This window comes from Phodopus roborovskii, unplaced genomic scaffold (assembly GCF_943737965.1).
Source record: "Phodopus roborovskii unplaced genomic scaffold, PHOROB, whole genome shotgun sequence".
Taxonomy (NCBI): Eukaryota; Metazoa; Chordata; class Mammalia; order Rodentia; family Cricetidae; genus Phodopus; species Phodopus roborovskii.
The window spans coordinates 55,980,525-55,999,377 of NW_026126511.1; the positions used below are offsets into that span (position 1 = coordinate 55,980,525).

The 18,853-nt window shown below is 40.9% G+C and overlaps 1 protein-coding gene across 1 annotated transcript; it reads left to right on the plus strand.

Annotated features, from left to right (window-relative positions):
* Window positions 1-11,743: 11,743 nt before the first annotated feature.
* LOC127230511 (40S ribosomal protein S25-like) lies at window positions 11,744-12,212 on the plus strand. The gene has a single exon (XM_051195786.1). The coding sequence runs from the start codon at window positions 11,774-11,776 to the stop codon at window positions 12,146-12,148; it is 375 nt and encodes a 124-aa protein (XP_051051743.1). The 5' UTR covers window positions 11,744-11,773; the 3' UTR covers window positions 12,149-12,212.
* The last annotated feature ends 6,641 nt before the right edge of the window (window positions 12,213-18,853 follow it).

Genomic DNA, 18,853 nt, shown 5'->3' on the forward strand with positions numbered 1-18,853 from the left:
AGTACTCAGGAAACAGAGACAGACATGTTTCTGTGATTTCCAGATCAGCCTGGGCTACATAGTGAGACCCTGTCTTTAAAAGGGAATGGGGGGAATTAAACAAAGGAACAGAAAAAAGTGACTACACCTGAGATTGTCTCCACACTCATAGGAACCCTGTGAGCACCCATACATTGAAAACCAGACCAAAAGTTACTCTGGCTCATTTTCAGCTAATGAGGTTGTATTATTATGCAATAAATGCATCATCTGAACTGAGCCCCCTGCTTGTTTTGGCTTGTACTTTCTCTGGGCTGTCTCTGGCCTGGAGGTGTGCTGGGTTAAATTCAGGCTTCCCGACTCTCTTTTAAGGTCCTCCGGGGTTGTTCAGTTTTAAACATTCAAATTGATCATATCTGATATCCTCCTTCTTCTATCTGCCAGAATAATCACTATCTCCCCAAAACTCAGGCCTGGCTTCGAGGCTGGTGAGGGGTAGTGCTTGTCTGATTATAGGACACCCAGTATCTATTACCAGAGCTATCTGGTCTACCTTGTGGATGAGGCTTATGCTTCTCCTCATCCTTGTAGGAAGCCCTCTGGCTGGAGCTGTGTTCAGCTTTGCCATCTTTCTGTACATTGTTTGCCTCCCTACCCTAGCCACTGCCCCCCAACTTGGCAGTTGTTTTACAGTGCTTTTGTGAATTTCCAGCACTCTTCCCTTTTCTATGTCTGGCATAGGGTTTCTCCTTCAACTTCACCAGCCGTTCTTCATTCTTGGTTGGAAGCTTCTCATCCACTGTCTTATTTGGCAATGTGTGCTTTTTTATTCTTTGTTTTATTAATTATTCATTAAAATTTTGAGATAAGTTCTCACTCTTTAGCCAAGGATGGCCCAGTGTACACTGTGTAGCCCAAGCTGGCCTCATCAGTCTCTCAGGTGTTGGGATTACAGGTTTGTGCTACCAAGCCTGATGAACTGTCTTTTATTGAGTCTTTTGTTAGCAAAGTCAAAACAAACTTCAAAAAAGTTAATGTCACCAATTTTTAATGGCTATCATTTGTGTCTCTTGTCTGTCTTAAGAACTCTTTCTAGGCTAGAGGGATGGTTCAGAAGCTAAGAGCACTGACTACTCTTCTAGAGGTCCTGAGTTCAATTCCTAGCAACTACATGGTAGGTCACAACCATCTGTAATGAGATCTGGTGCCCTTTTCTGGCATGAAGGGATACATTCAGGCAGAAGATTGTGTACATAATAAATCTTGAAAAAAAAAAAAGAACTTTTTCCATCTTCTAGTATAAAAATCTTTCTCTCTCTCATGGTTTGTCACACATACTTGTATGAGCTAGGCTCCCAGCTCATTGCCTATTATTCTGAGACTTGATCTGAGCTCTTCCGTGTGTCCTTGAACCTATGAGCCCCTTGCCACAGCCTACTGAGGAAGGACATTCAACAAATGTCTTATACATGCAAAGCACATGCTATACCACTAAAGTATACCTTCTGTTCCACACTAGTATTTTTCCCGTTTTGAGACAAGTTGACCTGACTCACTGTGAAAGGCAGAATGGTCTTGAGTTTCTGAACCCCCTGCCTCCATCTCTAGGCTTCTGGGATCATAGGCTCAGTTTATTTGGTGTTGGAGACTGAACCTAGGTCTTCATTAGGCAAGTACTTTACCACAGAGCTATATCCTCAGGTACCAGAGTAGAACATTTTAAATAGAATTGTGGAGTCTTAAAATTCTTCTGAAATTAATATTATGGGGAATTAAGTCACTATCCTATGCCTAGGTATGCTTTGTTTTGTTTTTCTAGAGGCTTTGTATGAAGAAGGCAACTGAAGAGGACTCCCACACAGTGGAGGCTCCCTTCTAGGCCTTGGATTAGGCATAAACCACACCCAATCATGTGTTTTTATAGATAGTTAAGGTGGCTGCTTTCTGACCTGGGCAGAAGAACAACATGACCTTGCATGAGTCAGTCTTGAGAAGAAGGGGAGGTCTGTGTTAGAAAGGACTAGGATGCTGTAGTAAGGAGACACGGGACAAGGGAGAAGCAGAAGGGGACAAGGAAAGGGGGCAGGGATATTTGTCCTGAAGAGAAAAAGGACGGCCTCAGAACAGAGAGGATACATGCGTGGCCCATAGGCAAATAGTGGCTTATAAAGGAAAAGGGGGACAGGTGGTGTTAACATCCTGGCACACCTTGGCCAAGCCCCTTGGGGACCTGACACAGTGTGTCACCCCTTTGCACATGGCAAGCAGTACACTGGCTCTACACAAGCACAAAAGGTTCCTTTAAGAGACAAGCTCCTGCTTTCTCTTTTTCCTGCTGTCTCTCTGAAGAGGTTTTTACCTTTCTCTCTTTCCCTCCCTGTCTCTCTCTTTCCCTGTCTTTCTCAACTCTCTCCCTTTCCTTCCCCCACTCCTTTCCCTTTTCTCAATAAAACTTTCCATGTAGGATCTGGAGAGATGGCTCAGAGGTTAAGAGAACTGGCTGGTCTTCCAGAGGCCCTGAGTTCAATTCCCAGCAACACTCATAGTGGCTCACAACCATTTGTAATGCGATTTGGTGCCCTCTTCTGGGCAGGCATGCATACAGACAGAACATCATACACTTAATCTAAAACAAAAAATAAAAAACCCATATAAGTTCTGTCTGCTTGGCATATTCGTCCCTCAACCACTGTTGGATCCACAAGGTCCCTCTTGCTGCATATAACAGGCAGTGGTCCTGCACATGGGAGGCAGAGGCAGGCAGATCTCAGTGAGTTTGAGGTCAGCCTACTCTACAAATCGAGTTCCAGGCCATCCAGGACTGTTACACAGGGAAACCCTGTCTCAAAACAAAAAATAAATAAAGGAAAAGGGGGAAACCCCTGTTAGGATGAAGTATTTAATTTTAATTAGGCATGTTATTTAGATGAGTCAAAGGGGGCTTCAGATTGCTGAACTTTGGAAGTCATGCTCAGGAGGAGGAAGTGGCCAAATAAGGGAGTGAATCTTGATGGCTTACTTTAGGAGTGTAATCTAATGGTTTTTAGCAAGGTAGAAGGAATGGGAAGAAAGGCAAGGCCTTCCAGAGGCATACATGTTCATGTTCCCTTCAGTAACAAGGTCAAGGGTGAACAATTTTTTATTCTCCAAATGTTGAGCTTCTACAGTATAATTTTTTGTTTGTTTTCTTTTTTAGTTTGTAGATCTTGCTATGTAGCCCTGGCTGTCCTGAAATTTGCTATGAAGACTACACTAGTCTGGGACTTGACATGACCCTCCTCCCAAGTGCTGAGAATACCGGTGAGCACTACCATACCTAGCTAATATGGAAACATTTAGATGAATAGAAATGGGTTAATATTTAAGACAGAACTAGCCAACAAGAAATGCTAGTAACAGGATAGCAGCTGTCTATTCTCCTGCCAATACCAGGCTGTTTTCAGAACTATAGCTCTGTAGTAGAGCTTAAAGTCAGGAATGGTGATACCTCCTGAAGTTCTTTTATTGTATAGGGTTGTTTTAGCTATCCTGGACCCCCATGGAGGGATAACTGTCTTAACCTTAACCTAGAGACAGGAGAGAAGCCCTAGTCCCTAATTCACATGACCTGTCAGATCTACATGACCCCAACTGGATGGCATTCCCCTACATATGGAATTGGGGTGGGGGGATGAGAGGGGAGGGTGGTTAGGGTGCATGTGAGAGGGCAGAGAGGGTAAAAGGGAGGGAGGGAGGGAGAGAGAACTGGGATTGACATGTAAAATAATAAATTAAATTAAAAAAATTGTCGCTTGATGTTATGATGGTATTGTGTTTTGATTCCTTTTAAAAGTTATTTTAAATTCTTAAAATAAGCTAATACTACTTTGTACATATTTTTACATAGTATGTCTAGACAAAAAAAGATAAAGGAATGAAAAGTCATTTTTACCATCAATAAATGCCATGGTTTTTCATCTTCAAATCTGTATCTAGGTACCAAATACTGAAAGTATTGCTCCTATTTGTTGTCTCTTCTGGGTTGATGGTTTGAGGCTGCCATTTGTTTACATTATCAGTATTTCAGGATTTCTTTTTCTTCTTTTTATATTTTATTTTATTTACTAATGGTAATAAATATTTTATTAATTTAAAAAAAAAAAGGGCCCTGCCCACCTCCCATCCTTCTCTCTTTCTCTCTGTCTGTTCCCTTCTATCTCTCCCCTTCTTTCCTTTCTCTTCTCTCCTGCTACTCCTGTTTCTGGAGGCCGGTCTCCCCTCTCCCCTTTTTTATGATCCCCTTCCCCAATAAAAACCCCTCTGCTTGCCAGGTGTTGGTGGCACACACCTTTAGTCCCAGCACTCGAGAGGTAGAGGCAGGTTGATCTCTGTGAGTTCAAGGCCAGCCTGGTCTACAGAGCTAGTTCCAGGACAGGGTCAAAAACAATGCAGAGAAACTCTGCCTCGAAAAAACAAAACAAAATAAAAAGTTCCTTATGCTTGAACCCTGTTGCATGGCATCTTTCTCATGTTGCTTTTCTTAAATTACAACACCCTAGTCATCTTATTTTTTGTGCATGTGTGTATTGTGTTTTTATTTTATTTTTTTGAGATTTGTTTATCTTATGTGTATGGATATTTTGCCTTCATGCACCACAAGCATTCTGGGTGCCATGAATCCCTTGGAACTGGAGTTACAGGCAGCTTTGAGCTGCCATGTGGGTGCTGGGAATTGAACCCCGATCCTCTGGAGGAACAGCAAGTGCTCTTAACTACTAAACTATCCTAAACCATCTCTCCAGCCTCTGTTTATGTGTGTGTATGATTTTTAAGTATGTCTTATTTTATTTTATGTGTATGGATGTTTTGCCTGCATGTTTGTCTGTGCACCATGTGTGTGTCAGATGCCTGAGGAGACAAGAAGGATTAGAACCCTGAAATTGCAGCTACCGACAGTTGTGAGCCATTCAGTGGGTGCCAGGAATTGAACTTTAGTCCTCTGGAGTTGAAGCCACTCAGCTACTCTCTAGCACCTGTGCTTCATAATTTTTAAAATTGTTATCTATTTATTTATTTTCAGGTTTTTTTGAGACAGGGTTCCTCGGTAGCTGTGAAGGCTGTCCTGAACTTGCTCTGTAGACCAGGCTGGCCTCGAGCTCACAGAGATCCATCTGCCTCTGCTTCCCAAGTGCTGAGATTAAAGGCATGTACCACCACTACCTAGCCAAAAATTATTTTTAATTATGTTTAAGGGTTCTTAACCACTGAACCAACTCTCCAGCCACAGATTTAAATTATTTGTCTGTGTGTGTGTGTGTGTGGTGTGTGTGTGTGTGTGTGTGCGCGTGTGTGGTGTGTGTGTATGTGTGTCCCTACTCACAGGGATCAAGGGTGTCAGACTGGAGGAGTTAGACTTGTATTGTGAACCACTCAATGTGAGTGCTAGGAATAGAAATCAAGTCCTCTAGAAAAGGAATGTTCATTCTTAACCACCAAATCATCTCTCCTGCCTCATGTTTTTTTTTAACTTATTTATTTTATTTTATGTACAATGGTGTTTTGCCTGCATGAATGTCTTTACCAGGGTATTGGATCCCCTGGAACTGGAGTTAAGGACAGTTGTGAGCTGCCATGTGGGTGCTGGGAATTGAACCCATGTTCTCTGCAAGAGCAGTCAGTGCTCTTAATCATTGCACCATCTCTCCAGCCCCCCTCATGTTTTTATTTTTCATGCAATGTCTTATATTTATCTAATTTTACTTTCAAACTTCCTCATTTCTTGTAAATCTTTTTCTCTTTTTGTTGTTGGGAGGTTTTTTAATTTTAATTTATTTTTTTTGAAGATTTGTTTATTTATTATGTATACAACATTTTGCCCCCATGTCTGCCTCATATCAGAAGAGGGCACCAGACCTCATTATAGATGGCTGTGAGCCACCATGTGGTTGCTAGGAATTGAACTCAGGACCTCTAGAAGAGCAGTCAGTGCTCTCTTAACCTCTGAGCCATCTCTCCAGCCCCTTTAATTTTATTTTTTTCAATTTTGTTTTGTTTGTTTTTCATTTCTTTATTTTTATTTATTTATTTATTATTAGAGAAGATCCCATATGTAGCCCTTTTTGGCCTTGTGCTGGGACTACAAGTGTGAGCCATCAGAGCTCATCTTTTGTTTGGTTATTTTTCCTGAGAAGGGTTCTTATACAGCCAGGCTGGTCTCAGATTGAACTTGGACTCTGTATCCTTCTTCCTTAACCTTCAAGTTGATGTGATTGACATGAGCCTCCTCTTCCTGGTTTCCTCTTGCCCTCCAGAACATTCTTCTCTGCCTCTTCCTTCTGCTCCCATAGCTTGGACTGCTTCCCCCATTTCCCTGGCTTCTACCTTTATCTCTATCATTTATTATGTCTACATCCTTCATCCTTTAGATTATTTTATTTGATGTATAAGTACTGTATCTGCAAGTATGAATTCATGCCAGAAGAGGGTGCCAGATCTCATTGTAGATGCTTGTGAGCCACCATGTGGTTGCTGGGAATTGAACTCAGGACCTCTGGAAGAGCAGCCAAGCTCTTACCCATGGGTCATCTCTCCAGTCCTATTTCCACATTTATCCTAAATAGCTTTATCTACATAGCACATGCTGTGTCACCTTTCCCACTGTCTATTTTACGGTTTCTGATGATGTATTATTGGCTCCTCATTGATTTTTAAATGTATTTCAATATTTTGGTTGGTCTCATGTTTTTAGTTCCCTGGATGGTACTGAGAATTGAGACCTCACAAGGTGGCTTCCCCAAAGAGAGGACCTGTATTTAAACTGAAGCAATAGCCAAACCAGGACATAACATGACTCCTCCAATGATCAGAAAGTCTTAACTACTGAACTCAAAGATACTAAAATAGGTAAAATGCAAGAAGAGATCAAACATTTATTATAAAAAAGTGATCAGTGACATCAAAGGGAGGTTTATATATGCCTGACACAAACATGCACATGAGTTCAACCCAGAAAGGAAAGGCAGCAACAGAGAGGGAAAAAAAATTAGAGGATGGGTGAAAAATATGGACCAAAAAGTCAGCAACATGAAATATGAAAATTAACAGAAAACTTGAATTCTGAAGAAAATAGAAATGTTGGAAATGAAAACTCAGTGAATCAAAAGAACAAACACAGTGAAAAGAATGACCAATAATCTTGACAAGCAGGATATCAGTAGTGGGGGGCAAGGTCAAAAAATACTACATTCAAACAGCAGCAAACAAAAAATTATTGAGCATCACCACCATAGCTTCCAGGTCTCTAGGAGATGATCAAAAGACAAAACCTAAGGATCCATAGGATAGAAAGGGAGCTGAAATAAAAACCTAAGGCTTAGACAATCAATTCAATAAATTATAGCAGAAAATTTCTCAAATATAGAGAAAAATGGATATCTGAACACAAAAGACATTTATATTGCAAATATACATGACCAGAGATGGGAGGGATGCAGGGAAAGAAAAATGCTTATTCCCTGTTAATGAAGATGTTAACTACTGCAGCTGTTATAATCAGAGTAGAGGTCTTTCAAAATTAAACTGAACCAGGCATGGTGACATACATCTGTAGTCCCAGCACTAGGAAGCTGAAGACAGAGCAATCAGTAACTCCAGCTCATGCTTGGCTACATAGTAAGTTTGAGTCCATCCTGTGTTACATGATACCCTGTATAAAAAACAAAACAAAACAGAAACCTAAAAGTAGTACTAGCATAGGATGAGGTTACACACCACCTGGTACAGACCCGAAGACTCTAGGTCAACAGACCACATGAACATCCAAGTGAACTGCTGCATTACCCACACTAGCTAGGAAACTGGACCAGGCCAGATGTCCACAAACACATGAGTGGATGAAGAAACTATGGTTTACAAAAGGGAATGTTTTTCAGTCATAAAGGAAAAATGAAGTCATACGTTTGCAGGAAAACGGATGGAACTGGAAATAATTATGTCAAGTGACATAAGCCAGACTCAGAAAGACAAATACCATATGTTTTTTCTCATATATATATATATATATATGTGTGTGTATATATATATATATATATATGTATATATATATATATATATATATGGTGTGTGTGTGTCTGTGTGTGTGTGTGTGTGTGTGTGTGTGTGTGTGTGTGTAATAAAAGTAGAAAGGAGACCAGGCAGGAGAGAGGAGAAATATGTCTTAACAGGAAAGGGGTAGGAGACAGAGTATAATGGAATTTATATGACATGACATTAGAAGGGAGGATGATTTCAGAGGAGGAAAGGGAACAGCATAAGGGTGGACAAGGGTGAAAGGGGAGAGTGAGTTTGAAAGAAGTCTAATGATACTCATATATGGAAATGTCATAATAAAACCTAAATATTGTGCATTAACTAAAAAAAAATTAGAATGTTTTAAAGCCCAGCAATTGGGAAGTCTTAGAAGAGTTCAAGTTCACCCTCTGTCGGTGCCCATAAAGATGGCTGCACTCCATCTTGACACAAGGACAGAGAGTTCAAAACTGTCCTCAGCACGTCATAAGACCTAAAGGTCAAAGGTGTGGCCACAGTAGGGTGTTTGGCTGTCTTAGTCTAAAAACAACAGACCTGAATCTTAGTTATAGCTGCTGCTGATCCTTAAGGATAGGGAACAAGAAGTTGGAGCTAAGGTGTGGTTACTGAACTCTTAGAATAGGTGAGGAAGAAAAAGTCTATTTGTTCCATATACATGATACCATGTTCCCCTTTTTGGTTAAGGTATATAAGAGAAATGAAAAATAAACTCCTGGCATTTCAGTATTGATCTGTCCTCCTGACTTTTATCTGTGTCTCTGTCTTTTCTCTATCTTCTATAGCTAGCCTTTCCTTCATCCACAAACAGGTATGAATGTCTTTCCCTCATCCGCACACCCCCATTTAGGTACGAACTTGGGGCCACTCTGCTGGTTCCAATTGCAGCCCCACAAAGACAATCCTCAGCCACACAGTACATTCAAGGTCAGCCTCCTAAATCAGAGTCTGCCTCAAAATAAAAAGTGGGGTCTAGGGAGACTGTTCACTTTCTGCTAAATCAAGAGAACAGAAGTTCAGATTCCAAACCTCATGTCAGGCTGCTCACAAATACCTGTTATTCTAGCTCCAGGGGATTTGATGCCCTCTTGTGGATTCCTTGAACACTCCAATGTGTAATACACACACACACACACACACACACACACACACACACACACACACGTGCGCGATAAAAAAATATTTTTAAAAAGTTGAACAAAGAAAGTACAAATCAGAATTGGAGATGTAACTCAGTGGTTAAATTCTTGCCAAGACTATAATGGGTAGGGTGTGGACGTGCAATGCCTTTAATGCTGGCACTCCCTGTTTATATAGTTTCAGCAAGTCAGGGATGCCTAGCATACTCCTGTCTTTAAAAAGGAAAGTCAGAAGAAAAGAGAGACTGAGGTCTGTTGCAGGGCCTGTGAGGACTTGAGGAGGGAGTGGTTAGTAATTTTTGCCTTATGGACATTTCTAAGCTTAGGGAGGACTGGGGAAGGACTCCCAAGCATAATTTCAAATGGGGTGACACCTTTTTGGTAGGGCAAAAGGTAGAAGTCTTTCAATTTTTGCAGATATTAAGGATGTATTTGGTTAAAGTCTCCTTTAGGGACCTATTTATTGGGGCTGAAGGGATGGGCTAGGTAGTTAAGAGCATGGACTGCTCTTCCAGAGGACCTAGATTCAATTCCCAGTACCCACATGGCAGTTCACATCTGTTTGTAACTCCAGTTCCAGGTTTCTGACACCCTCACAAATGCATACATCAATGAACATAAAATAAAAATAAAAATTATATATAAATACACACATACATATGTATATATGGATCTATATACATATTCATCTATTTCTGCCCTAAACTCTGGGAGTTGAACTCAGATCCTCATGCTGCCATGACAAGCACTTTTGTTAATCCCACCAGTCAAGAATAAGACCACCACCACAATTTAAAGCCAAATTTAAAGCAAACTTTAAATACTTGCCAGGTGGATAGGTTCTGGCCAGGTGCATCTCTGGTTCCCCATAAAAATGGCCCAGGTTACAATTTGCAGCTGCCTAAGTATTTCCTATCAGGTCCATTCTGAACAAGCATATATCCTGACATTTTTTTTTCTGCCTATATCCAATCAGGGACTAGACTGTGTCCTGACATATTTCCTGCTGGTGAACCTCCCACCCATATGTGATCAAACACATCTGATGGGTCAAACAAACTTTTTAGGGCCATTTCAGGAACTATCTGTCCTTAGGCAAGGGGCTTGAAGATCAGAGATATTTTTGTTTCATGGATCTTAAGAGATGACTTTCACACTTTATCCACTAAGTAATCTCCAAGGTCTATTTTCTGAAGTTAGCTTTTTAGGCTAGCATAAAAAACAATGGGTTTTGTCATGGTGTCATCATACATATGTGTCATTATACTGTGTTTTCCCTCATTCCCTCCCTCATGATCTCTCTATTCTCCAGTGATTCCCTTTCTTTCCCCAGTTAGCCTCCACGTTGGCATTCTTTGCACACAAAGAATTTACTTACCACCTCCTGTAAGAGACACTTCCTCCTGTTCATGATCCCCTTTCCAGCCTCATGATCTAAGTACATACATATAAATGTATTTTATTTCATTTATCATATTGTATGAGAGGGAATGGAGGGAGAGAGACGGAGAGAGGGAGAGAGGAGAGAAAGACTGTTTACTATGGCATTAATGGAGAGGTCGGAGGACAAATTTGTGGAACTCTTCACCTTTACATGAGTTCTGTGGATGGAACTCAGGTCAACAGGTTTGTATGACAAGTGTTTTTATCTACTGAGTCATCCTGGCAAGCAAATATACCCATGCATAGAAACACATATGTGTGCTCATACTCGTGTCTGACCTTAAATTTTTATTTCTGCGTATATAGAAAACATATTTGTTGGGGGCTGAAGAGATGGCTCAACAGTTAAGAGCACCAACTGCTCTTGCAGAGGAACTGGGTTCAATTCCCAGCACCCACATGGTAGCTAACAACTAACTGTCTAAAACTCCAAGATTTGACACCTTCATACAAACATACATTCAGGCAAAACACCAATACATCTAAAAATAAATAAATTCATTAAACATAGTTGTCTTCCCAAGTCTGGCTTATTTTGTTTAACATAATAATTTCTAGTTCTATACATTTTCCTGAAAAGGTTGTGGTTTCATTTTTCTTTATGGCTGATAAAATCCCATTGTATTGTATAATACAGTACCACGTTTTCTTTTTTCATCTTTTGATGGCCATTTCAGCTGGTTATTGTTACTGGTTACTGTGAATAGTGCAGCACTGAACATGAAATGTGCAAGTATCTTCAGTGCTGACTTAGAGGCCATCAGGAATACAGTAATAAGTGGAATTACTGGGCTGTATAGTAGCTCTATTTTTGAGGAACTTCCATACTGATTTCCTTATAGGTTTTACAAATTTAAATTCTCATCAGTAGTTGAAGGGAGATGATGTGATTCTGTAAATATGTTTCTCATACTGGTTAATGAATAAAGCACTGTTGGCCAATAGGAAAGCAAGATAGGAGGGACTAAGAGATAAGGAGGAAAGAGGAAGTAGTAAGGAGGAGTCAACATGGAAAGATGGGAGAGATCCGGTAAGACCACGTGGGTTAATAATTAAGACAGAGCTAGCCCATAAGAAACTAGTACCTGGCTTTTTTTCCAACATCTTAGGGAGGCTGCAATGGTCGTCGCCACTCTCCGAGCTTCATCATGCCGTCTAAGGATGACAAGAAGAAGAAAGATGCCGGAAAGTCGGCCAAGAAAGACAAAGACCCAGTAAACAAGTCTGGTGGCAAGGCCAAAAAAAAGAAGTGGTCCAAAGGCAAGGTTCGGGACAAGCTCAATAATCTAGTTCTGTTTGACAAAGCTACATACGACAAACTCTGCAAGGAAGTACCCAATTATAAGCTTATTACTCCGGCTGTGGTCTCTGAGAGACTGAAGATTCGAGGGTCCTTGGCCAGAGCAGCCCTTCAGGAGCTGCTTAGTAAAGGACTTATCAAGCTGGTTTCAAAGCACAGAGCCCAAGTAATTTACACCAGAAACACAAAGGGTGGAGATGCCCCAGCTGCTGAAGATGCATAAACAGGTTCAATCAGCTGTACATTTGGAAAAATAAAACTTTATTAAATAAAAAAAAAAAAAAAAACTAGTACCTGGCCAACAGCATTATATCAAATACAGAATCTCGGTGTGTTATTTGGGGCTGGGGCTGGCGCTGTGGCGGGACAAGACCAGCGGTGGGCAGAAAAACTTACTCCTTACATATGGCGCCCACGTGGCTAATAAGAACTTCCCCTTAAAATTTAACAAAAGCTTAAAAAAAGGGTTTTACAAACAAAAGAACAGAGATAAGCAAGGTTTCTTAGTAGCAGCATCTTTCTCAGTTGGACTCTGTTTTGTTAAAGACAAGCAGATTGCGCGGCTCCTTTAAGGGAGGTTTCCTGACACAGCATAAGTGGCAAAAACCGCACAGCTTTAAAAAAGCACTGCTAACAATTTATTGGTGTGTACGAGAGCTGACAATGGCAGTGACCACATCTCCAAGCCGACAGCATGCTGCTGCATGCAGCATAGACCAAGGCTGTGAGCACAGCTCTTACTGCTGGCGATAAAGGTACCTGCCGCCATCTTTGGTAAGCCGTGGCTAACACAGTTATGACTTTCATTTTAGCAATGTTGTTGTTTACCTGATAAAAGACTCATGGCCAGAAAAAGATAAAGATTTACAGTAAAGACAAATTCACATTAAGAAAAAGCGCTAAAAGTTTTCAGTGTGTTTTAAAATATACGTAGGCTTGGGAGAGAAAAAGAATAAAATGGTTTTAAAAACACAGAAAGGAGCTGGGTGTGGTGGCACACGCCTTTAATCCCAGCACTCGAGAGACAGAGGCAAGCAGATCTCTTGATTTCAAAGTAAACCTGGTATGCAGAGTAAATTCCAGGACAGATAAGAGTTGCACAGAGAAACCCTGTCTCAAAAAAATGAAAAAATAGAAAGTTAAAAAAAAAAAAGAGTAATAAAAAAGCCACGTAAAGATGGAAAGCACAGAGAAACTTTGGATACTATATGCTATTCTGTTGTCTTTAAATTGTGTGACTGCTGAGGAAATAACAACAACTGATAAAAGAAATGCTGCTGGATTAATTCAATTTATTTATTTTAAAAATGCTTTGACTCAAAAATTTAAGTCTAAGGACAAGTTACTGGGGAAAAGGATTTCTATTTTTGTTTCCACAGAAAATAAAAAGCTGTGGATTCCTTCCAGACTAATGTGGTTTGAGCAAGCCAGCCCCCCTGAAACAGAGTACCAGGTGATCCTACATTCAAAACAACTGGACAAAGCAGCCTTACAGACTACAGCCAGGATTTCTGCATCTTCTTAGAATCCCCCATGACAGCGCCCTCTATCAGCAGGAAGTAGTTTGGAAAGAACGATGCCTAAATTCCCAAATATTGTTTATAAATGTTTGTTTTCATTTAAGTGGGCTTGGTTATAAATGGCTAATGACAACAAGTGATCTACTTTTAAAGGTAAAAAGGGGATATTGGATAGATATGAATACTTTGTTTCAGAATGGATTTTCATTTATTGATACAATTTAAGGTCAATTTTGTGATATGTATACTTCTTCTCTTGTTTAGGTATTGTGTTTATATAGCTCATTTAAAAATGTAATGTATAATTTAATACAGATTTTAGATAGTTACCTATGATAGTCAAAACTTATAGTTAAGTTAGTTAGGATTTCTAGATATATAGAGATGTATTTAAGATGAATAGGCATTCTTCAAACCTTTCAAAGACCTACAGAATATGGCATTTAAAATGGTTTAGGGTTTTTCTTGACAGTGAGACATAACTGCTCCTGGCAACACCACCTGCATCAGAAAGAAGGATGGACATTAAAGAAACACGTTATGTAGTTTCCTTTCAATATGGCAAAACTAGTCTTTTGGACAAGATACTGCTCTTGTCTAAACTGTTTGACTTTATGCTGTATAAACTGGACATGCAGGACCCACAGAAAAGTGACTGCTGATTAAAGATGGATATTGCTACAGAGTTCTTGCTTCATGGAAGAGTCTGCCAGACAGTCTGCAGGACACAGAGAAAAGTGACTGACAAACTGCCAATACAAGAAGACAGTTTAAAGTTCCCTGCTTTGCTGAAGAGTCTGGCAGACATACTATGGCCTATGGGCTGAAGATGGAAGATTACAGAAGAACGTCAGGTAACTGACAAGGCAAGAAATGTCTCTGTCATTTCTAGAGTTTATATATTATACTTCTGTGGTTTTTAAAGGAGTTGAAGACAGATAGTTATGGTTATAGCTTTCCTTAGTTAGGATTAAAGATAAGTTACATATAGGACTTTAGACTCACAAAGATAGAATAGATGATGGAATATTTTCTTAAATCTTAATAAATGTTAATGGACTAAATATTGTTAATTGTGATTCTTATTTGATAACTGTTGTGTGAGATATTCTTCTATGTTAAGGTTAAAACCCTTCTTTTTATTTAGACAGAAAAGAGGAGATGTTGGGAGATGTCATTCTGTAAATATGTTTCTCTTACTGGTTAATGAATAAAGCACTGTTGGCCAATAGGAAAGCAAGATAGGAGGGACTAGGAGACAAGGAGGAAAGAGGAAGTAGTAAGGAGGAGTAAAGATGGAGAGACTGGGGAGGCCAGACGCCGGCCCCACTGCCTGGTAAGAAGACCACTTAAAAATACGTAGATTAACAGAAATGGGTTAATACTTAAGACAGAGCTAGCCGTTAAGAAACTAGTACCTGGCCAACAGCAATATATCAAATACAGAGTCTCAGTGTATTAATTGGGGCTGGCGCAGCGGCTGGACAAGATCGGCGGTGGGAGGTAAAACCATACTCCATACAAGTAGTGTCAATTGCTTCTCTTTTTCCATATTCTTGACAGCATTTGTTGTCATATTTTCTCTTTTAAAAATATTTAGCTGGGCATTGGTAATACATGCCTTTCCTCCCAGCACTCGGGAGGCAGAGGCAGGTGGATCTCTGTAAGTTTGAGGTCTAGGACAGGCTCCAAAGCAATACAGAGAAACCCTGTCTCGAGAAAAAAAAAAAGTATTTATTTTGTGTGTGTGTGTGTGTGTGTGTGTGTGTGTGTGTGTGTGTAGGACTATTTTGCTTGCATGTGTGTCTATGCACCATATTTGTGCCTGGTACCACATAGATCAGAAAAGTGTGTTAGATTCCCAGGAATTGGAGTTATGGCTTGTTGTGAGCTAGGTTGGGATATGAATGTGTGTTCTCTTCAAAAGCAGCAAATGTTCTTAACCACTGACCAATCTTTCCAGTCTCATTTGTTTTCTTGACTATGTGTGTCTTTGGAACCTTTCCTGGAGGGTTCTCAGCCCAGCTACAGAAAGTTGAGCTAGATCCGAAGAAAGGTAATTGTGCTGTGGGTCCATTTCCTAGCCTCCTAGAATCCCAGAGTCGCAGCAGGAAGTCTAGTCAAGCAGGAACTCATGTATTGTCCCATCTTTTAACAGTAAAAACTGCAGAGCAGGAAAATAGGCAGCCCATGGTTTTAAAGGTCAGCCTATCACGCTCCTAGGAGCCCTAGCTTTACCGTGAACACAAGCTGTTCATGTGGTGACCTCATCTGGTTTGATCTAGGCAATCAATCATCTTATTTTGTAAACAACTCAGAACTTCCCTTCATCTTTGACTGGCTGAGGTGCCCTACACTCCTGTAGACCAGGCTGGCCTGGAACTCACAGAGATCTGCTTGCCTCTGCCTCCCTAGTGCTGGGATTAAAGGCGTGTGCCACCAACACCTGGCCTTCATTTATTTTCTTGATGACAATCAATCTGACTATAGAGTAAAATGGAATCTCAAAGTAGTTTTAATATACATTTCCTTTTTGATTAAGGATGTCAAATACTTTTTCAAGTTTTTGTGGGTCATTTGTATTTCTTTTTTTGAAAATTGTTTATTTGCCAGGTCCTGGTGGGGCATATATTGGGAGGAAGGTAGGTCTGTGTGAGTTGGAGGCCAGCCTGATCTGAAGATGAAGGTTTCTGTTCCACCTGGTCCCACATTTGTTTTGTCCCAAATAAACACACACGGCCTCATATTTGAAAGACCCACAGAGGGTGTGGACCCTCACGCCCAGACTCAGGAAAGCCCCCCCCCCCCAAATCACTCATGAGAAGCGGTCTTGATGCAAAAGCATGAGGTCTTTTATATTCCAGTGCACTGGGGTCCACAGCCATACTCCACGTGGGGGTAGAGGACTGGGAACCCTGGGTACAGTATTGAGACAGCTTTTTATAGGGTAACAACAAAGCCCGCATCATAAACCAATCATCTCATAGCATCCAGTGCAGACCAATCAATTTGAACTATCCAAGCCCTCGCTTAGCCCAGGAAGTCTGCTTTCGATAGGGCTTCTGAGTGGTGTGACAAGGCTCATTTCCTGTGTTCACTCACTCACAGGTGCTGTTGTAAAACAGCCCTATCATAAACAGTCAAGAATGTGACCTTTTGCCTACTCCTGGGGTCAGTGGAGAGTTAGGATAAATTTTTCCATCCTTACAATATTAAGTATAAAATGTTTGGCTGATGACTCAGCCTCCTTATATGCTAGCTCTGTCTTAATTATTAAACCATTGCCATTAAACTATGTATTGCCACGAGGCTGTGGTTTACCCATAATCAGGCATGTTACTCCTTCAGCAGCAAGCTGTCTCTTCGAGGTCTCCTTCACCTCCTCTCCCCATCCTTCTTGCCTGGTAGCCTCACCTATTTTCCTATCTGGCCACTAGCCAATCAGTGTTTTATTCATCAACCAATAAGAGAAACATATATACAGAAGGATACCCCCTATCACTGGTCTACAGGGCAAGGTCCAGAACAGCCAAAGCTTTACATAGAGAAACCCTGTCTGGAAAAACAAAACAAACAAAAGAAAAAAAGGGAGGAAGGGAGGAAGGGGAGAAGGAAGGGAGGGAGGGAGGGAGAGAGGGAAGGAAGGAAGGACTGAAGGTAGGCCACCTTTTCATGCTGCTGAATGTTTCTTTTGAGGGTCCCTACACTCAGGGTACCACCTAGCATGTCAGTTGATTCCCTGTGGCCTGCAGTCTCAAGCTCCAGCCTCACCTCTTCCTGCTGACCACCATGTTCCCTGCCTAACAGACTAATCTCTGGAACTGTAAGTAAGCTCCCTCAATCAAATGTTTTTGGGGCTGGAGAGATGGCTTGATGATCAGTTCCCACATGGCAGCTCACAACTGTCTGTAACTGCTGTTTCAGGCTATCTAACACTCTCATACAGACATACATGTAGGAAAAACACCAATGTACATAAAATAATGTTAAAAAAATGTTTTCTTTATAAGAGTTGCTGTGGTCATGGCGTCTCTTCACAACAATAGACACCCAAACTATGATATCCCAGTTTCAGAGAAGACTTTAGATGTGGGCATGGACTTTTGAGCGATGCTGTAAGAGTTAAGACTTGGTAGACTGTTAGGATGACTCTTCCCTCCAGCTGGTCCCAGCTGTCAACCCCAAAGGAACACTCAGAGACTTACTTATATTAATTATTACTGTTGGCCACTGGCTAGGGATTCTTACTGGTTAACTCTGTCTTAATCATTAACCCATAAGTACTAATCTATGTATTTCTACATGGTCTTCTCTTACCGGAGAAGACTTGCATCCTGTCTTCCAGGAATCACATGACGACACCTCTCTGCCTACACTTCTCAGAATTCTCCTTGTCCCTTAGCCCCACCTATCTTCCTGCCTGATAGACCAAACAGTGTTTTATTCATCAACCAATAAGACAAACATATGTACAGAAAGACAACTCCCATCAGTAGATTAAACACATGTTTCTATCATGAGAAAAACATAAACTATTGAGATTTGGGGCAAGAATGCTATGAAGTGGATAAGTGTCTTCCAGCTTAAACCTATTCTTTAAAACCCACAGATAAATCTGGGTTATGGTGGTGCAAGTCTTTGATCTTAGCTCTTTGGAGGCAGAGGCAGGTGGATCTCTATGAATTTGAGGCCAGTCTGGTCTACAGGGAGAGTTCCAGGACAGGCACCAATGCCACACACACACACACACACACACACACACACACACAAACCCTCATCTCAAAAACCAAACAAACAAAAACAAAACAAGCAACAACAACAACCCACAGATGAGTATGGAAGTATCTTTGTTATATACTGACCTAGATTTCTTCAGATACACAGCCAGGAATTGAATGACATCCCATTGTTGTTGTTCAGCTTTATGAGGAACTTCATATTGACATCAACGGTGACTGCACTAATATTCCACATCATCCTTGCCAGAATTTGTCGTTGTTTTGAGACAGGGTCTCACGATGTAGCTGCAGTAAGTCTGGAACCTACTGTATAGAACAGGATCGCCTCAAACTCAGAAATCTGCCCTGATTAAAGGTGTGTGCCACCATGGCCAGCTCATTTATTTTCTTTCTTTCTTTCTTCCTTCCTTCCTTCCTTCCTTCCTTCCTTCCTTCCTTTCTTTCTTTCTTCCTTTCTTCCTTTATTTTCTTTTCTTTCTTGGTTTTAGAGACAAGGTTTTCTCTGTAGCTTTGGACCCTGCCCTAGAACTAGCTCTGTAGAATAGGCTGGCCTCGAACTCACAGAGATCCACTTACCTCTGTCTCCCGAGTGCTGGAACTAAAGGCATGCACCACCAACGCCTGGCTGCTCATTTATTTTCTTAATAACAGCCATTCTATTATTATAGG

What these genes read in the sequence shown, in the direction of transcription:
- LOC127230511 (XM_051195786.1), top strand. Translation starts at nt 11,774, where the DNA reads ATGCCGTCTAAGGATGACAAGAAGAAGAAAGATGCCGGAAAGTCGGCC.